Source organism: Salvelinus sp. IW2-2015, linkage group LG19, assembly GCF_002910315.2.
Source record: "Salvelinus sp. IW2-2015 linkage group LG19, ASM291031v2, whole genome shotgun sequence".
Lineage (NCBI taxonomy): Eukaryota > Metazoa > Chordata > Actinopteri > Salmoniformes > Salmonidae > Salvelinus > Salvelinus sp. IW2-2015.
The window spans coordinates 3,368,145-3,383,706 of NC_036859.1; the positions used below are offsets into that span (position 1 = coordinate 3,368,145).

General features: G+C 42.3%; 1 protein-coding gene across 1 annotated transcript; it reads left to right on the forward strand.

The window, feature by feature from the left end:
- The first annotated feature begins 518 nt into the window (after positions 1 to 518).
- Positions 519 to 15,463, forward strand: LOC111979520 (5'-AMP-activated protein kinase subunit beta-2). The gene is made up of 8 exons (XM_024010117.2): positions 519 to 811; positions 6,462 to 6,652; positions 6,951 to 7,102; positions 7,210 to 7,303; positions 11,872 to 11,986; positions 12,666 to 12,799; positions 12,942 to 13,010; positions 13,170 to 15,463. The coding sequence occupies exons 2-8, from the start codon at positions 6,494 to 6,496 to the stop codon at positions 13,245 to 13,247; spliced, it is 801 nt and encodes a 266-aa protein (XP_023865885.1). The 5' UTR covers positions 519 to 811; positions 6,462 to 6,493; the 3' UTR covers positions 13,248 to 15,463.
- Positions 15,464 to 15,562: the final 99 nt, after the last annotated feature.

A 15,562-nucleotide genomic window follows, 5' to 3' on the forward strand; every position in this document is an offset into this window, starting at 1 on the left:
GTGGGTCTAGGGTGTCAGGTAAGGTAGAGGTGATATGATCCTTGACTAGTCTCTCAAAGCACTTCATGATGACAGACGTGAGTGCTATGGGCCGATAGTCATTTAGTTCAGTTACCTTTGCTTTCTTGAGTACAGGAACAATGGTGGACATCTTGAAACATGTGGGGACAACATACTGGGATAGGGAGAGATTGAATATGTATGTAAACACCAGCCAGTTGGTCTGCGCATGCTTTGAGGACGCGGCTAGAGATGCTGTCTGGGCCGGCAGCCTTGCGAGGGTTAACACGCTTAAATGTCTTACTCACATCAGCCAAGCCTGTTTTGCTTATAATCTGCGCAATGATATGCCAAATCGTTTTATTGGGTCATATGTGGTAATATTTCTCTGGGAGCTGATCCGTGCAGTATTGTGAAATAATTAAATGGAGAAAGCAGTGCTGCCTTTTAAAGTGTTTATCCTATCAGTATCGAAACACGCTCCAATGACGCACAGCGACTGTTCTCTCTGGGTGGTGTTTTCTCTCTGCGTAGTGTTTTGGGAAACACATGATCCATCTTCGACTGTTGAAGAAAGATGCATCGTTAAAACACTCGTAAACCTAAATTCGGGAAACCGGGCCCAGGTTAGGTGTACGTGTGTCACCTTTTCAGTTCAAGAAACGGGTTTCTCTATTTGTCCCAATGTATATATAGTTTTTCCTGGTGGGGTATCCGTAGTTGGTGATACGCATTGTGAAGAAGAATGTTGATGTTGTCAAAGTTGAAGAGAAAGACTCAGTGGTAAACAAACTCCAAATCGTGTAAATTGGTGAGTAACTGCCACATACAGACTCGATTGATTAAAATGTGGTGTCATGATGTTATCATAATGTCACGTGTTGGCATTTCACACCCTAAGTATAGCCTAGCCCACGAAAGGTGTTGAACCAGCTAAAAATATTCCCTGCTGCGATCAGGGAGAAATTTAACTAGATATCTAGACTATAATCATTGCCAGGTTGCTTGGTCGTTCAAGTTAGTTTCTTCGTTAATTTGGAGCAGCAAATCCAATACCGACTTGTTGATTGTCAGAAGTGTCTAGACAGCTGGTGGGCCAAGCAGAGCGCTTCCATTTATGTAGCAGTTAACGTTACCTAGCTAGGTCAGCTGTACAGCTAGCTAGCTAGCTAAGTACAGTCAATATTCAGCTGTTACCATTATCACAAACTTTAGACATTGATTGTTCGCAGATTTGCTGGCTATTCTGTATAGCTAGCTAGCTAGCTAGCTAGTTATGCAATAGCAGGGTAGCACAAATGAAAAGGCAAAACATTTTGTTTAAATGTCCAATGTAGCCTTTTTTATCTCGGTATCAAATAATTTTTGTGTAATAATTAAAGCTGTAAAATGTAACCGACCAAATTTACATAGAAAAGTGAGTTTTAGATCTGTTATTCTCATTGATAGCAAGTCTAAGAAGTGGTTGATCAGTTCTATGTGTGCTATTTCTATCCTTCCCATTTTTAAATACATTTTTTGGGGTACTTTAATTTCAGTTTTCTACACCAGCTTCAAAAAGCTGAAAATACAATTTATTTTGGTAATTGAAAATATATTTCACAGCAGTTTAGATGGTACAAGGATTCTCTATCATTGTTGGTACAATGATATCATTGTACCTTCTAATCTGAAATTATGCGAACTATTAGCATTTTAGCAACCAGGAAATGGTGGAGTGATTTCTGCATATTGCACCTTTTTAAGTACTTATTTATAACAAGGGTTACATGGAGAAAATGTATGGCCCTCCTTTCAGCTAAATATATTTTACCTAAACCCTCTCTGAATGCTAAAAAAACAAACAAGTGACCCTCCCCTATACCCACAATAATAATTAAAACATAAAGTGGATAGCAGAGAACATGTCTACCGTTTACCCTCACTTCTTGGACAGACCAAAGCCTTAGATATGCAGTTTTACTGTTCTTCGTCCTGTAAGCATTACATGGCAAAGCAGGAATTTTAATAGCGCTGTGGGCCAGAAGGTTCTGGTTTCGAAGACCACCGTGGACAAGAGTAGGGGTGGAAAGATCTCCGTTATAGTAAAAGCATCGCATGAACATATCATGGTATTTTTTTCAAATTTAATACCACACAAATGACCGAAGTTACAGGATAATAATGGACAGAGAGGTAAGCCTAAAGTATGTGTTCATCTTATCATATTTATCCAAGGACAAGTCAGTGCATCTTGTTTGGAACTAAACACTCCCTGTTTGCAAATAATTAAATCTGAAACTTAGTAGGAATCTGAGCATGATACTTTCAAATATAATTTTGCTCTATGCTTCTCCGGGCATGCACTTCGTAGCCTATAGGCTATGGATCATTCGATTGAGACCACGCTAAATAGCCTATAGGGGCACTTGATATTGGAAACGGCGAGTGGAGAATCACAGATGAAGGGCAGCATCAGGCAGGCATCGATATATAGCCTAATAAGCAACTCATTCTAAAACACTGAGAAACATTGACATTTCATCAATTACAAATGACATTTTCCTCCAGGTAACCATTCTGTATATTTCGATTTATCCCTTACTGGCGTTTGTTTTAAATGAAAATGAAAAAAATGAATTAAAATGCTTCTTAGCGAAGAGCTATTTCTCAAGCAACAATTTAGCATGGACTGTCTGGGAATGGTCTGAGTGGGGAGGGTAAAACTGAAAACTAGCTGTTATTGACAGAGAGGTTTGGAAGTGGAACTCTCTTTTTTTTTTTATTGGTCTGTTGACTAATTGACCAAATCTCCATCCCAACAAAACAGGGATGGAGTTTCAGGCTGTATTTTCAAACAGCTCTTACACTAAAATGGCATTATCATTTTCACAATTTTACAGTGTTATTCCAACCTCATAGTGTGGGAATATAAACTCCGCAAAAAAAAAAACGTCCTCTCACTGTCAACTGCGTTTATTTTCAGCAAACTTAACATGTGTAAATATTTGTATGAACATAAGATTCAACAACTTAGACATAAACTGAACAAGTTCCACAGACATGTGACTAACACAAATGGAATAATGTGTCCCTGAACAAAGGGGGGGTCAAAATCAAAAGTAACAGTCAGTATCTGGTGTGGCCACCAGCTGCATTAAGTACTGCAGTGCATCTCCTCCTCATGGACTGCACCAGATTTGACAGTTCTTGCTGTGAGATGTTACCCCGCTCTTCCACCAAGGCACCTGCAAGTTCCCAGACATTTCTGGGGGGAATGGCCCTATCCCTCACCCTCCGATCCAACAGGTCCCAGACGTGCTCAATGCGATTGAGATCCGGGCTCTTTTCTGGCCATGGCAGAACACTGACATTCCGGTCTTGCAGGAAATCACGCACAGAACGAGCAGTATGGCTGGTGGCATTGTCATGCTGGAGGGTCATGTCAGGATGAGCCTGCAGGAAGGGTACCACATGAGGGAGAAGGATGTCTTCCCTGTAATGCACAGCATTGAGATTGCCTGCAATGACAACAAGCTCAGTCCGATGATGCTGTGACACACCGCCCCAGACCATGACAGACCCTCCACCTCCAAATCGATCCCGCTCCAGAGTACAGGCCTCGGTGTAACGCTCATTCCTTCGACGATAAACGCAAATCCGACTATCACCCCTGGTGAAACAAAACCGCAACTCGTCAGTGAAGAGCACTTTTTGCCAGTCCTGTCTGGTCCAGCGATGGTGGGTTTGTGCCCATAGGCGACGTTGTTGCCGGTGATGTCTGGTGAGGACCTGCCTTACTACAACAGGCCTACAAGCCCTCAGTCCAGCCTCTCTGCCTATTGCAGACTGTCTGAGCACTGATGGAGGGATTGTGCATTCCTGGTGTAACTCGGGCAGTTGTTGTTGCCATCCTGTACCTGTCCCGCAGGTGTGATGTTCGGATATACCGATCCTGTGCAGGTGTTGTTACATGTCTGCCACTACGAGGACGATCAGCTATCCGTCCTGTCTCCCTGTAGCACTGTCTTAGGCATCTCACAGTACGGACGTTGCTAGGCATCTCACAGTACGGACGTTGCAATTTATTGCCCTTGGCATACCTGCAGTCCTCATGCCTCCTTGCAGCATGCCTAAGGCACGTTCACCCAGATGAGCAGGGACCCTGGGCATCTTTCTTTTGGTGTTTTCAGAGTCAGTAGAAAGGCCTCTTTAGTGTCCTAGGTTTTCATAACTGTGACCTTAATTGCCTACCGTCTGTAAGCTGTTAGTGTCTTAACGACCGTTCCACATGTGCATGTTTATTAATTGTTTATGGTTCATTGAACAAGCATGGGAAACAGTGTTTAAACCCTTTACAATGAAGATCTGTGAAGTTATTTAGATTTTTACGAATGATTTCTGAAAGACGGGGTCCTGAAAAAGGGACGTTTCTTTTTTTTGCTGAGTTTATATGAAGCAAAGGAAAATCATGTTTTTGACTGCACTGGCCTTTTCAACATTCAGTCCCCTTCTTTGGTCTCTCAGCCTCTTCCACTTCAGTTCAAGAGGTCTAGGCCTACATCAAGCATTCTATGTTTTCTTTTGTATTTCTGTTAACTTTTATTGTTGACCGTTATCTATTTTATTTCGCCTTTATTTAACTAGTTAAGTCAGTTAGGAAGAAATTCTTATTTACAATGACGGCCTACACCGGCCAAACCCGGACGGCGCCGCCCTCTGGGAGTCCCAATCACGGCCGGTTGTGAAACAGCCTGTTGTGACGTTTCTAGCGCTGAGATGCTGTGCCTTAGACCGCTGCGCCACTCAGGAGCCCTAACGGGTTGTTCCACCTCAAAAAGTACAAGAAAGTGAATTTCGACACCCACCATCTCAAATTGTTATGAAAAATGTTTCAGTTGTAAGAAAAACAGATACGATTAGCATTCCTGCAACATTATTTTGTTAATAATATAATTTGATCTCTGAGAAATTAAGCGAATTGATTTCACCCTAATTGGCCATTTTGTTGTTGTTCTCAGATTCGTGTAACATTCAATAAACATTGGTCCAAATCAGATATTTGGTACTAACTTTTTTCTAACAGTGAGTTAGACATGAGGAATCCAAAGAAATGCTCAAAAGCCACACTTAGTATACAGTATCAGTTCTCTATGTCTGACAAGTAGTATGGAGCTGCGGCTCAGAGTATTGTTTCTTTATCCTATATAATGTGCTCTCAGTAAATTTGGTGGTGTTTTTTTTTTACCTGTTCAGAGAAATTAGTCATTAGTTGTTGGGTTTATGTCCCATCCTACATCCTGATATTACCAGGTTCTGACCACTAGATGGAGAGTTTCATGCAGTTAGGTGATTACAAAATTACATATTGTTTTTTTTACCCTGTAAGCAGTCTACGGACCAGGTATGATAGCAACCCATGCTTTGGTTTTGTTTCTGGCCACTCTTTCAAATTCTAACCTTGTAACATTGTGTCACAAATCCAATGCAATTCCGTGGTACCTATATTAGCATTTTCACAGTTCATGTCCAAATCATCCTAAAGTATCTAAAAAATTGATTGTGGAACTCAATGATGTTACAAATAGATGATTTTGATATGAAGCATGAAAATGCTAATATAGGTACCATTGAGATGCATTGGATTTATTGCCACAAATGCTAAAAAGTTTGCATTTGAAAAGTTTGGTCCAAATCGGATGTTAGGTACTATAACTATTGAATATTATATGAATCCTATAAATGAAAATGGACAATTTGTGTGCAATCTTTTAGCTTTTTCTCAGATCAAATTACATTTCAACAAAACAATGTTTCCGGAATGCTTATTTGATCTGTTTCTAACTACAGAAATAATTTCAGAACACTCTGCGATGGTGGGTGTCATGCCTTGCTGAAATGACCTGTAACGACCCTAATATGCAAGAAATGCTCAGAGGTTGGTGTGGGTGGCAAGCTACGTCTTGTTTATAAGATGGTGGTGATGATTTTTCTATTTATTTCACCTTTATTTAACCAAGTAGGCAGTCAATAACACAATAGATAAATCTGTATACAGTGTGTGCGAATGAGGTAAGGCAATAAATAGGCCATAGTGGTGAAGAAATTACAATTTAGCAATTAACACTGGACTGATAGATGTGCAGATGAGGATGTGCAAGTAGAAATACTGGCGTGCAAAGAGCAGAAAAACGAAAACAAATATGGGGATGAGGTAGGTAGTTGGTTGGATGGGCTATTTACAGATGGGTTGTGTACAGCTGCAGCGATCGCTAAGCTGCTCAGATAGCTGATGCTTAAAGTTAGTGAGGGAGATATAAGTCTCCAACTTCAGTGATTTTTGCAATTCGTTCCAGTCATTGGCAGCAGAGAACTGGAAGGAAAGGCGGCCAAAGCAAGAATTGGCTTTGGGGATAACCAGTGAAATATACCTGCTGGAGCGCGTGGTACGGGTGATGATGACTGCGTGCGTTTTCTTTCAGCTTGTCCTGGCTGGAGACCTGAGTGAAGGATCATGGGTAACACAGGTGACCGGATGTCCGGTGATCGCCATGGCGCTAAGGCCCATCGATCGGACAGCAGAGGCAGCGACAAAGACCATGAGCCCAGCAAGATGGTGGACAGCACAGACGATCCTAACATCTTCAACACACACGGACTGGGGTCCTCCAAGGTACCTCAGCACTGCACTGGATCATAGGATTTATTTTATGGAGGGCTTTGAAGACCTTCACTGTAGCCTACAACCCTTTACCCTAACCCATCAAAAAGTTGTAATGAAACCAGTTGGATGTGATCTGTTTTTAGGAGTGTGGAAACAGATGTAGGTGGGGGGAAATGTCCAGCCCTTTTGAAGGAGATGACGCCACCTTAGCTCAGGTCCAGGCCGCACGTAAACGCCACGGACGAGAGCTAAGAACACCTAGACCCTGTCATTCCCACGTTGTGATTTCAGCTGATTCTCCCCTCAGGCCTCGGACAAGGAGGAGCCTGACCTGGATGACTTGGTGAAGACGGGGCCTCAGTCCAGACCTACAGTCATCCGCTGGGCCGGAGGAGGGAAGGAGGTCTACATCGCGGGCTCCTTCAACAACTGGGGCAACAAGATCCCCCTCAATAAGAGGTAGGAGAGGAGAGGCCCTGGCTTGCACACTGTATTAATCATATACTACCTTTTATTAGTGACAACATTTTGACAGTACATTAACACAGATCTTTCCCCCCCCCAAGCCACAATGACTTTGTAGCGATCTTGGACTTGCCAGAGGGAGAGCACCAGTACAAGTTCTTTGTGGATGGACAGTGGGTCCATGACCCCTCAGAGGTAAACCCTATATAGGGCTCTGGCCTAAAGTAGACTACTAGATTGATTGATTGATTGATTTTATTTTCCAGTAAAAATACATATAAAGTACATTCGGGAAGTATTCAGACCCCTTGACATTTTCCACATTTTGTTACGTTACAGCCTAATTCTAAAATGGATTAAATAAATAAACATCATCATCATTCTACACACAATACCCTATAATGACAAAGCAAAAGCAGGTTTATTAAAAAAACAAAACAGAAATACCTTATTTACTATGAGACTCGAAATTGAGCTCAGGTGCATGCTGTTTCCGTTGATCATCCTTGAGATGTTTCTAGAACTTGATTGGAGTCCACCTGTGGTAACTTTAATTGATTGGACATAATTTGGAAAGGCACACACCTGTCTATATAAGGTCCCACAGTTGACTGTACATGTCAGAGCAAAAACCAAGCCATGGGGTAGAAGGAATTGTCCGTAGAGCACCGAGACAGGATTGTGTCGAGGCACAGATCTGGGGAAGGATACCAAAACATTTCTGCAGCATTGAAGGTCCCCAAGAACACAGTGGCCTCCATCATTCTTAAATGGAAGAAGTTTGGAACCACCAAGACTTCCTAGAGCTGGGTGCCCGGCCAAACTGAGCAATCAAGGTAGAAAACCAAAGCAATCAAGGTAGAAGGGCCTTGGTCAGAGAGGTGACCAAGAACCTGATGGTCACTGACAGAGCTCCAGAGTTCCTCTGTGGAGATGGGAGAACCTTCCAGAAGGACAACCATCTCTGCAGCACTCCACCAATCAGGCCTTTATGGTAGAGTGGCCAGACGGAAGACACTCGTCAGTAAAAGGCACATGACAGCCCGATTGGAGTTTGCCAGAAGGCACCTAAAGGACTCTCAGACCATGAGAAACAAGATTCTCTGGTGTGATGAAACCAAGATTGAACTCTTTGGCCTGAATGCCAAGCCTGGAAGTCTGGAAGAAACCTGGCACCATCCCTATGGTGAAGCATGGTGGTGGCAGCATCATGCTGTGGGAATGTTTTTCAGCGGAAGGGACTGGGAGACTAGTCAGGATCGAGGGAAAGATGAATGGAGCAAAGTACAGAGAGATCCTTGATGAAAACCTGCTCCAGAGCGCTCAGGACCACAGACTGGGGCGAAGGTTATTCTTCCAACAGGACAATGACCCTAGGCACACAGCCAAGACTATGCAGGAGTGGCTTCAGGACAAGTCTCTGAATGTCCTTGAGTGACCCAGCCAGTGCCCAGACTTGAACCCGATCAAACATCTCTGTAGAGACCTGAAAATAGCTGTGCAGCGACGCTCCTGATCCAACCTGACAGAGCTTGAGAGGATCTGCAGAGAGGAATGGGAGAAACTGTGCCAAGCTTGTACCGTCATGCCCAAGAAGACTCAAGGCTGTAATCACTGCCAAAGTTGCTTCAACAAAGTACTGAGTAAAGGGTTTGAATATTTATGTAAATGTTCTATTTCAGTTTTTTATTTTTAATGAATTTGCCAACATTTCTAAAAACCTGTTTTTGGTTTGTCATTATGGGGTATTGTGTGTAGATCGATGAGGGAATGTTTTTATTTTAAAAAAAAATAATAAATTTTTGAATAAGTCTGTAAAGTAAATTCAAGGGGTTGATTGATTGATTTAATTTATTTGACAATTATTTAAATCCATATATAAGGGTGCTCCAGCCGCTTACGCCTCCACATACAATTTAAGAATATCATCAAGGATAACACATTGAAGCTTAACAGCTTATTTCCATTGTGGTCCTTTTGAAGGGGGAATGCAACAATGTTAGGCGGCAATTGTAATGGCAACAGACAATGACAGACTGTTGTTTGTTTTATAACATGAGATAATTAGTACAATTCCCTTGCCTAATAAACAACTATGAACATACCCTTAATATATAAAACAAGGAAATTCCTAATATATACAAGACAATCACAATATGATAAGCAACAGGCACCAAAATACTATATGCAATCCCGGGCGTTTCCTTCTCAGCCACGTACTATAATCTTCCGACTCACTTTTGAGACATGCTACTATTTAGCCATTTCTTTCAGTGAGAACTTGAAACTACCTATAGAGGTTCTACATTTCAAATTCTTCGGGAAGACTATTCCAAAGAATGGCAGCTGAGCATAAAAATGTTTCTTTCCCCGTACCACTTTTAAATCTAAAAGGAACAACGTCAGTTTCACTCCTTCTGGTGGAATAGTTATGGTTATCCCGGACCAAGTTAAAGTAGTTACGTACAGTGGCTTGCGAAAGTATTCCCTTCCCTTGGCATTTTTCCTATTTTGTTGCCTTACAACCTGGAATTAAAATATATTTTTTTGGGGGGGGATGTATCATTTGATTTACACAACATTCCTACCACTTTGAAGATGCAACATATTTTTTATTGTGAAACAAACGAGAAATAAGACAAAAGAACAGAACTTGAGCGTGCATAACTATTCACCCCCCCAAAGTCAATACTTTGTAGAGCCATCTTTTGCAGCAATTACAGCTGCAAGTCTCTTGGGGTATGTCTCTATAAGCTTGGCACATCTAGCCACTGGGAGTTTTGCCCGTTCAAGGCAAAACTGCTCCAGCTCCTTCAAGTTGGATGGGTTCCACTGGTGTACAGCAATCTTTGAGTCATACCACAGATTCTCAAATGGATTGAGGTCTGGGCTTTGACTAGGCCATTCCTATACATTTAAATGTTTCCCTTTAAACCACTCGAGTGTTGCTTTAGCAGTATGCTTAGGGTCATTGTCCTGCTGGAAGGTGAACCACCGTCCCAGTCTCAAATCTCTGGAAGACTGAAACACGTTTCCCTCAAGAACTTTCCTGTATTTAGCACCATCCATCATTCCTTCAATTCTGACCAGTTTCCCAGTCCCTGCCAATGAAAAACATACCCACAGCATGATGCCGCCACCACCAAGCTTCACTGTGGGGATGGTGTTCTCGGGGTTGATGGGAGGTGTTGGGTTTGCTCCAGACAACGTTTTCCTTGATGGCCAAAAATATATATTTTTGTCTCATCTGACCAGAGTACCTTCTTCCATATGTTTGGGGAGTATCCCACATGCCTTTTAGCAAACACCAAACGTGTTTGCTTATTTTTTTCTTTAAGCAATGGCTTTTTTCCCAGCCACTCTTCCGTAAAGACCAGCTCTGTGGAGTGTACGACTTAAAGTGGTTCTATGGGCAGAAACTCCAATCTCCGCTGTGGAGCTTTGCAGCTCCTTCAGGGTTATCTTTGGTCTCTTTGTTGCCTCTGATTAATGCCCTCCTTGCCTGGTCCGTGAGTTTTTGGTGGGCGGCCCTTTCTTGGCAGGTTTGTTGTGGTGCCATATTCTTTCCATTTTTAATAATGGATTCAATGGTGCTCCGTGGGATGTTCAAAGTTTCTGATATTTTTCTATAACCCAACCCTGATCTGTACTTCTCCACAACTTTGTCTCTGACGTGTTTGGAGAGCTCCTTGGTCTTCATGTTGCCACTTGCTTGGAGGTGCCCCTTGTTTAGTGGTGTTGCAGACTCTGGGGCCTTTCAGAACAGGTGTGTATATATATACTGAGATCATGTGACAGATCATGTGACACTTGACACAGGTGAACTTCATTTAACTAATTATGTGACTTCTGAAGGTAATTGGTTGCACCAGATCTTATTTAGGGGCTTCATAGCAAAGGGGGTGAATACATATGCACGCACCACTTTTCTGTTTTTTTATGTTTTAGAATTTTAGAAGTAATTTTTTTCTTTTCACTTCACCAATTTGGACTATTTTGTGTATGTCCATTACGTGAAATCCAAATAAAAATACATTTAAATTACAGGTTGTAATGCAACAAAATAGGAAAAATGCCAAGGGGGGTGAATACTTTTGCAAAGCACTGTAGGTACCTGGGGACCATACTCTGGACAATCTCTTATGTACAAGACACAATTTAGTCTGAGAGGCTCCTCCACCTTGAGCCATCTAAGGCTTTCAAAGTGGGAACAGTCAAGATGCCTAAGTGCTGGAAGTTTAAGAATAATCCTGACTAATTTGTTCTGAGATGTCTGCAGTTGGTAGAGCATGGCGCTTGTAACGTCACGGTAGTGGGTTCGATTCCCGGGACCACCCATACGTAAAACGTATGCACGCATCACTGTAAGTCGCTTTGGATAAAATGGCTGAATGGGTCTGAATACTTTCCGAATGCACTGTACTTCTATGCCATTTTATCCAAAGCGACTTAGTCATGCGTGCATACGTTTTACGTATGGTGGTCCCGGGAATCGAACCCAATACCATGCCGTTACAAGTGCCATGCTCTACCAACTGAGTTACATATGCACACGGTACAAAAACGTGACAGGGATAGCAGAATAAAGTCAGTGACTTGACTTATTTCCATGTTATTTTTGAGACGCAACCCAGGCCTATTCCCCCCCCCAAAAGAAAATGGCCATTTGCAGTCATGTGTTTTGGCGATCCAGCTGTACTGGCTTTGTTATTAACTCTTTAAGCCCTGGTTAACCCTGCTATAACACTCCCTCCCTCCTGCAGCCAGTGGTGACCAGCCAGTTGGGCACCATCAACAACCTGATCGAGGTGAAGCAGTCGGACTTTGAGGTGTTCGATGCTCTGCAGGTGGACTCTCTGGAGTCCACTGACAGCTCAGGTCAGTAGGCTCTCTAATCCTCTGTTGTCCCTTTTTGGGTTAAGCATAGCATTGTACTGACCAAGATGTGCCAAGGCTAACACAGTCACGTCAAACCGTTTAACTAGAATAACAGCAAAGTAGTTGCGTTTCATTTCGTTTCACCTGTTTTTCTATTGATATTTATTTTGTATATACCCATACAAATTATGCTGATTCATGATTTCGATTGGCTGAGAAAATATGCCAGTCTTGTCCTGACACGTTAATTCTGAATCGGACAGTGGAGATCGAATTTTAAGATTGAAACTATGTTGCAAATGTCGAGAGACAGACAGAAACGTTTGTACACCCCCCCCCCCCCCCCCCCCTCGTTGTTGCAAACCAAATGTTAGGCTAGAAGCAAGGGGTAATAATGTGTAGATGCCTTTCACATTGGAGATCAAATTAATAAATTGGCTGGCTGAAAACAAGATTCTAATTCTTGTGTCATAGGCTTACCTGTGATAAACAGGTTTTGTACTATGGCTTAGAACGCTTCTCAACCAATCACAATGCTTGTTTTGACCAACCCGCTGTAGAATTAATCATGAGCAGGTGTTTAGGATAAGTTATGTAAGTTGGTGAAAACACAAGAAATCAGCATCACTATTTGAGAGTATATGAATGTCATGGTGTGTGTGTGTGTGTGTGTCCTTAGATCTGTCCAGCTCCCCTCCAGGGCCCTATGGACAGGAGCAGTACATGTTTAGGCCTGAGGAGCGCTTCAAAGCCCCGCCCATCCTCCCCCCACACCTCCTCCAAGTCATCCTCAACAAGGACACCAACATCTCTGTAAATGTCTTTCTTCCTCAGTCTCCCTCTCTTTCTATCTCTCTCTTGCTCTCCCGCTCTCTGTTCTCTTTCTCTCTCTCCCGTCGGCGTGTTGTAAATACAAATTTGGAAACGTCTTGATCCGTCTTTCCCTCTCCTACAGTGCGACCCAGCCTTGCTGCCTGAACCCAACCATGTGATGCTCAACCACCTTTATGCTCTCTCAATAAAGGTACTGTAGGAGAGCATCAACAGCCCCCATCCCACTTCTTACTGCAATACTTATAGATTTGAGTAACAGTCCCTTTCATAACATAGCATTAGTAATGTATTACTTTACATGATCGATCTGTCTGTCTCTCACACACTCACTCGCTTTCCCCTCCCTCAGGATGGAGTGATGGTGCTCAGTGCGACTCACAGGTATAAGAAGAAGTACGTCACATCTCTGCTCTACAAGCCCATCTAATCTGTCTGTGTAGGTGCAGAGTGCTATAGAGAGTTTACTGATGAGCTAGGGGGTCTGTGGCTGAGACTGGGGGCAAATCTCAAAGGACACCCTTTTCCTTGTACAGTGACCTACAGGGCTCCACAAAGGGCTCAAAGTAATGCACTCGATGGGGAATAGGGTTTAATGTGAGTGTCGGCGTGTGACCCTCACAAGGGAAAATACTATAAGAAAAGGGACTGAGAAGGAAACTGCTGTTTATGTTTGTGTGGAGCACTTAGATTCTTTGCATGCTGGTGTGTAGAAAGAACATTTAGTTCCATTTAAAAACATGAAGGTTTGAAGAAAAGTCTTCTGGTGGAACTTGGAAATGCATATAATCAAGATGATGTTTTATTAAATGAGCTTTTAAAGGATATGAACACGGAAAGAGGGCCGTTGAATGTTGCTGGCTTGGATTATCGTACGCTCCCATTTTTTCTCTCCATATTATTACTGTAGTTGGACAATGACTGGAGTCATTGGAGGTTCATGCAGGGTCTTGTTTGGTCCCAATGGGTCGATGACCACTAATCGAATCATGATATGCAATTGGACAGGCTGTAAATTGAACTGAATTGTAATGAAGTCAAAGTATAACAAACGATGGGTATTATGTAGTATAGCCCGTTTAAGCCCATCCCACTGGGCAAATCAACTTTGTTTCCACGTCATTTCAGTGTTAGTACATCTGTGCTCATTGGGATACGAGTCACACTTTTGAAAATGTGAAAATCCCTTTAAACTTCTGTAGAGGCCTCCATATTAATTATAATATATTAACTAGGGGTTCTCTTGTGGAATGTTGGGCCGTGGCTGTAGACCTGTGCTTAGTGCTGCTATTGTCTTTATGACACGATGCTGCAAGCACTTTAGTTACCCACCCATGTGTCTCCAACAAATGCTTTGAGCAGGACTGTTGACATAAGCTTTTAACTATGCAGGTATACGGAAAAAATATTGTACAGTAGCTTTATATTGGACCTCGGTGTCCAAGCTGCATTTTACTGGCCTAGGTACAGAAATGGCTGTGCTACGTGGGTTTCTCTCTCTAGCCCATTTTCTGTTCGTCCAATAGGAATCTATTTGTCTGTGTGCCATATTTATAGCTTACACTCCCAAATACTGGTTTGTCTTGAATGTTGTGGAGGAATTGAATGTCTAGTACGAACAGTTTACTGTAGAATATGTGGTGGATTTCACAAGTGTGGTCTCATTACGGATTTCAATCAAGATTCAAAATGTCATTCAGTAAAGTATAAAATGGTCCATATGGATTTCATAAGAATGTGAAAAAATTGACTTTCATCAAGATTGTTACATTACAAATGTTTGACCATACACCATTTCATATGTGTACTTTGTAAGAGTACTGTACCTGTGATACCAGTAATCAATGTGGGCCGATATGTAGGTAATATACTCCAAAGAGAATATATATATATATATATATGAGATTTTATTTGAAGAAACTGAGTAAAGAAACTATTACTGAAAGCCATATCTCACTCTGAGACTATACACTGGAACACCTTCCTAGTATTGAGTTCCACCTCGCTTTGCCCTCAGCCTCATTTCGTCAGGGCAGGGCCATGGACTCTACAAGGTGTTGAAAGCGTTCCACAGGGATGTTGGCCCATTTTGACTCCAATGCTTCCCACAGTTGTATCAAGTTGGCTGGATGTCCTTTGGGTGGTGGACCATTCTTGATACACACGGGAAACCGCTGAGCGTGTAAAACCCAGCAGCGTTGCAGTTCTTGACACACTAAAACCGGTGTGCCTGGCACCTACTACCATACCCAGCTCAAAGCTACTTTAAATCTTTTGTCAGGCCCATTCACCCTCTGAATGGCCCACATACACAATGTCTCAAGGCTTAAAAATCCAGCTTTAACCTGTCCTCCCCTTCACCTACACTGATTTGAAGTGGATTTAATAAGGGGTTATAGCTTTCACCTGGATTCACCTGGTCAGTCTGTCATGGAAAGAGCAGGTGTTCCTGATGTTTTGTACACTCAGCGAACGATATGTGATATTCTGGAACTTGATTAGGTAAAAACAAAACTTGAATTTTAAATCTGTTAGCTAACATGTGTTTTTTTTTCTTCAAAATGCTTTGCAGCATCGTTGTAAGCCAAGTACGGTAGAAGGTTGTTTGCCAATAAAAAGGGAAGACATGTCGACTCTAAAGTATCAGTCGTGCCTCTGACGGATGTTTGATGTGACTGACTATGTTCTATCTGGCCCAGCTGTAGAAAAAGCATCAACATAATCAGTAAATGTGGAGATGTTTGT

Coding starts and splice junctions, on each gene's coding strand:
- LOC111979520 (XM_024010117.2), top strand. CDS start 6,494: ATGGGTAACACAGGTGACCGGATGTCCGGTGATCGCCATGGCGCTAAG. Junction 6,653..6,950: donor ACGGACTGGGGTCCTCCAAG/GTACCTCAGCAC, acceptor TTCTCCCCTCAG/GCCTCGGACAAGGAGGAGCC. Junction 13,011..13,169: donor TTTATGCTCTCTCAATAAAG/GTACTGTAGGAG, acceptor CCCCTCCCTCAG/GATGGAGTGATGGTGCTCAG.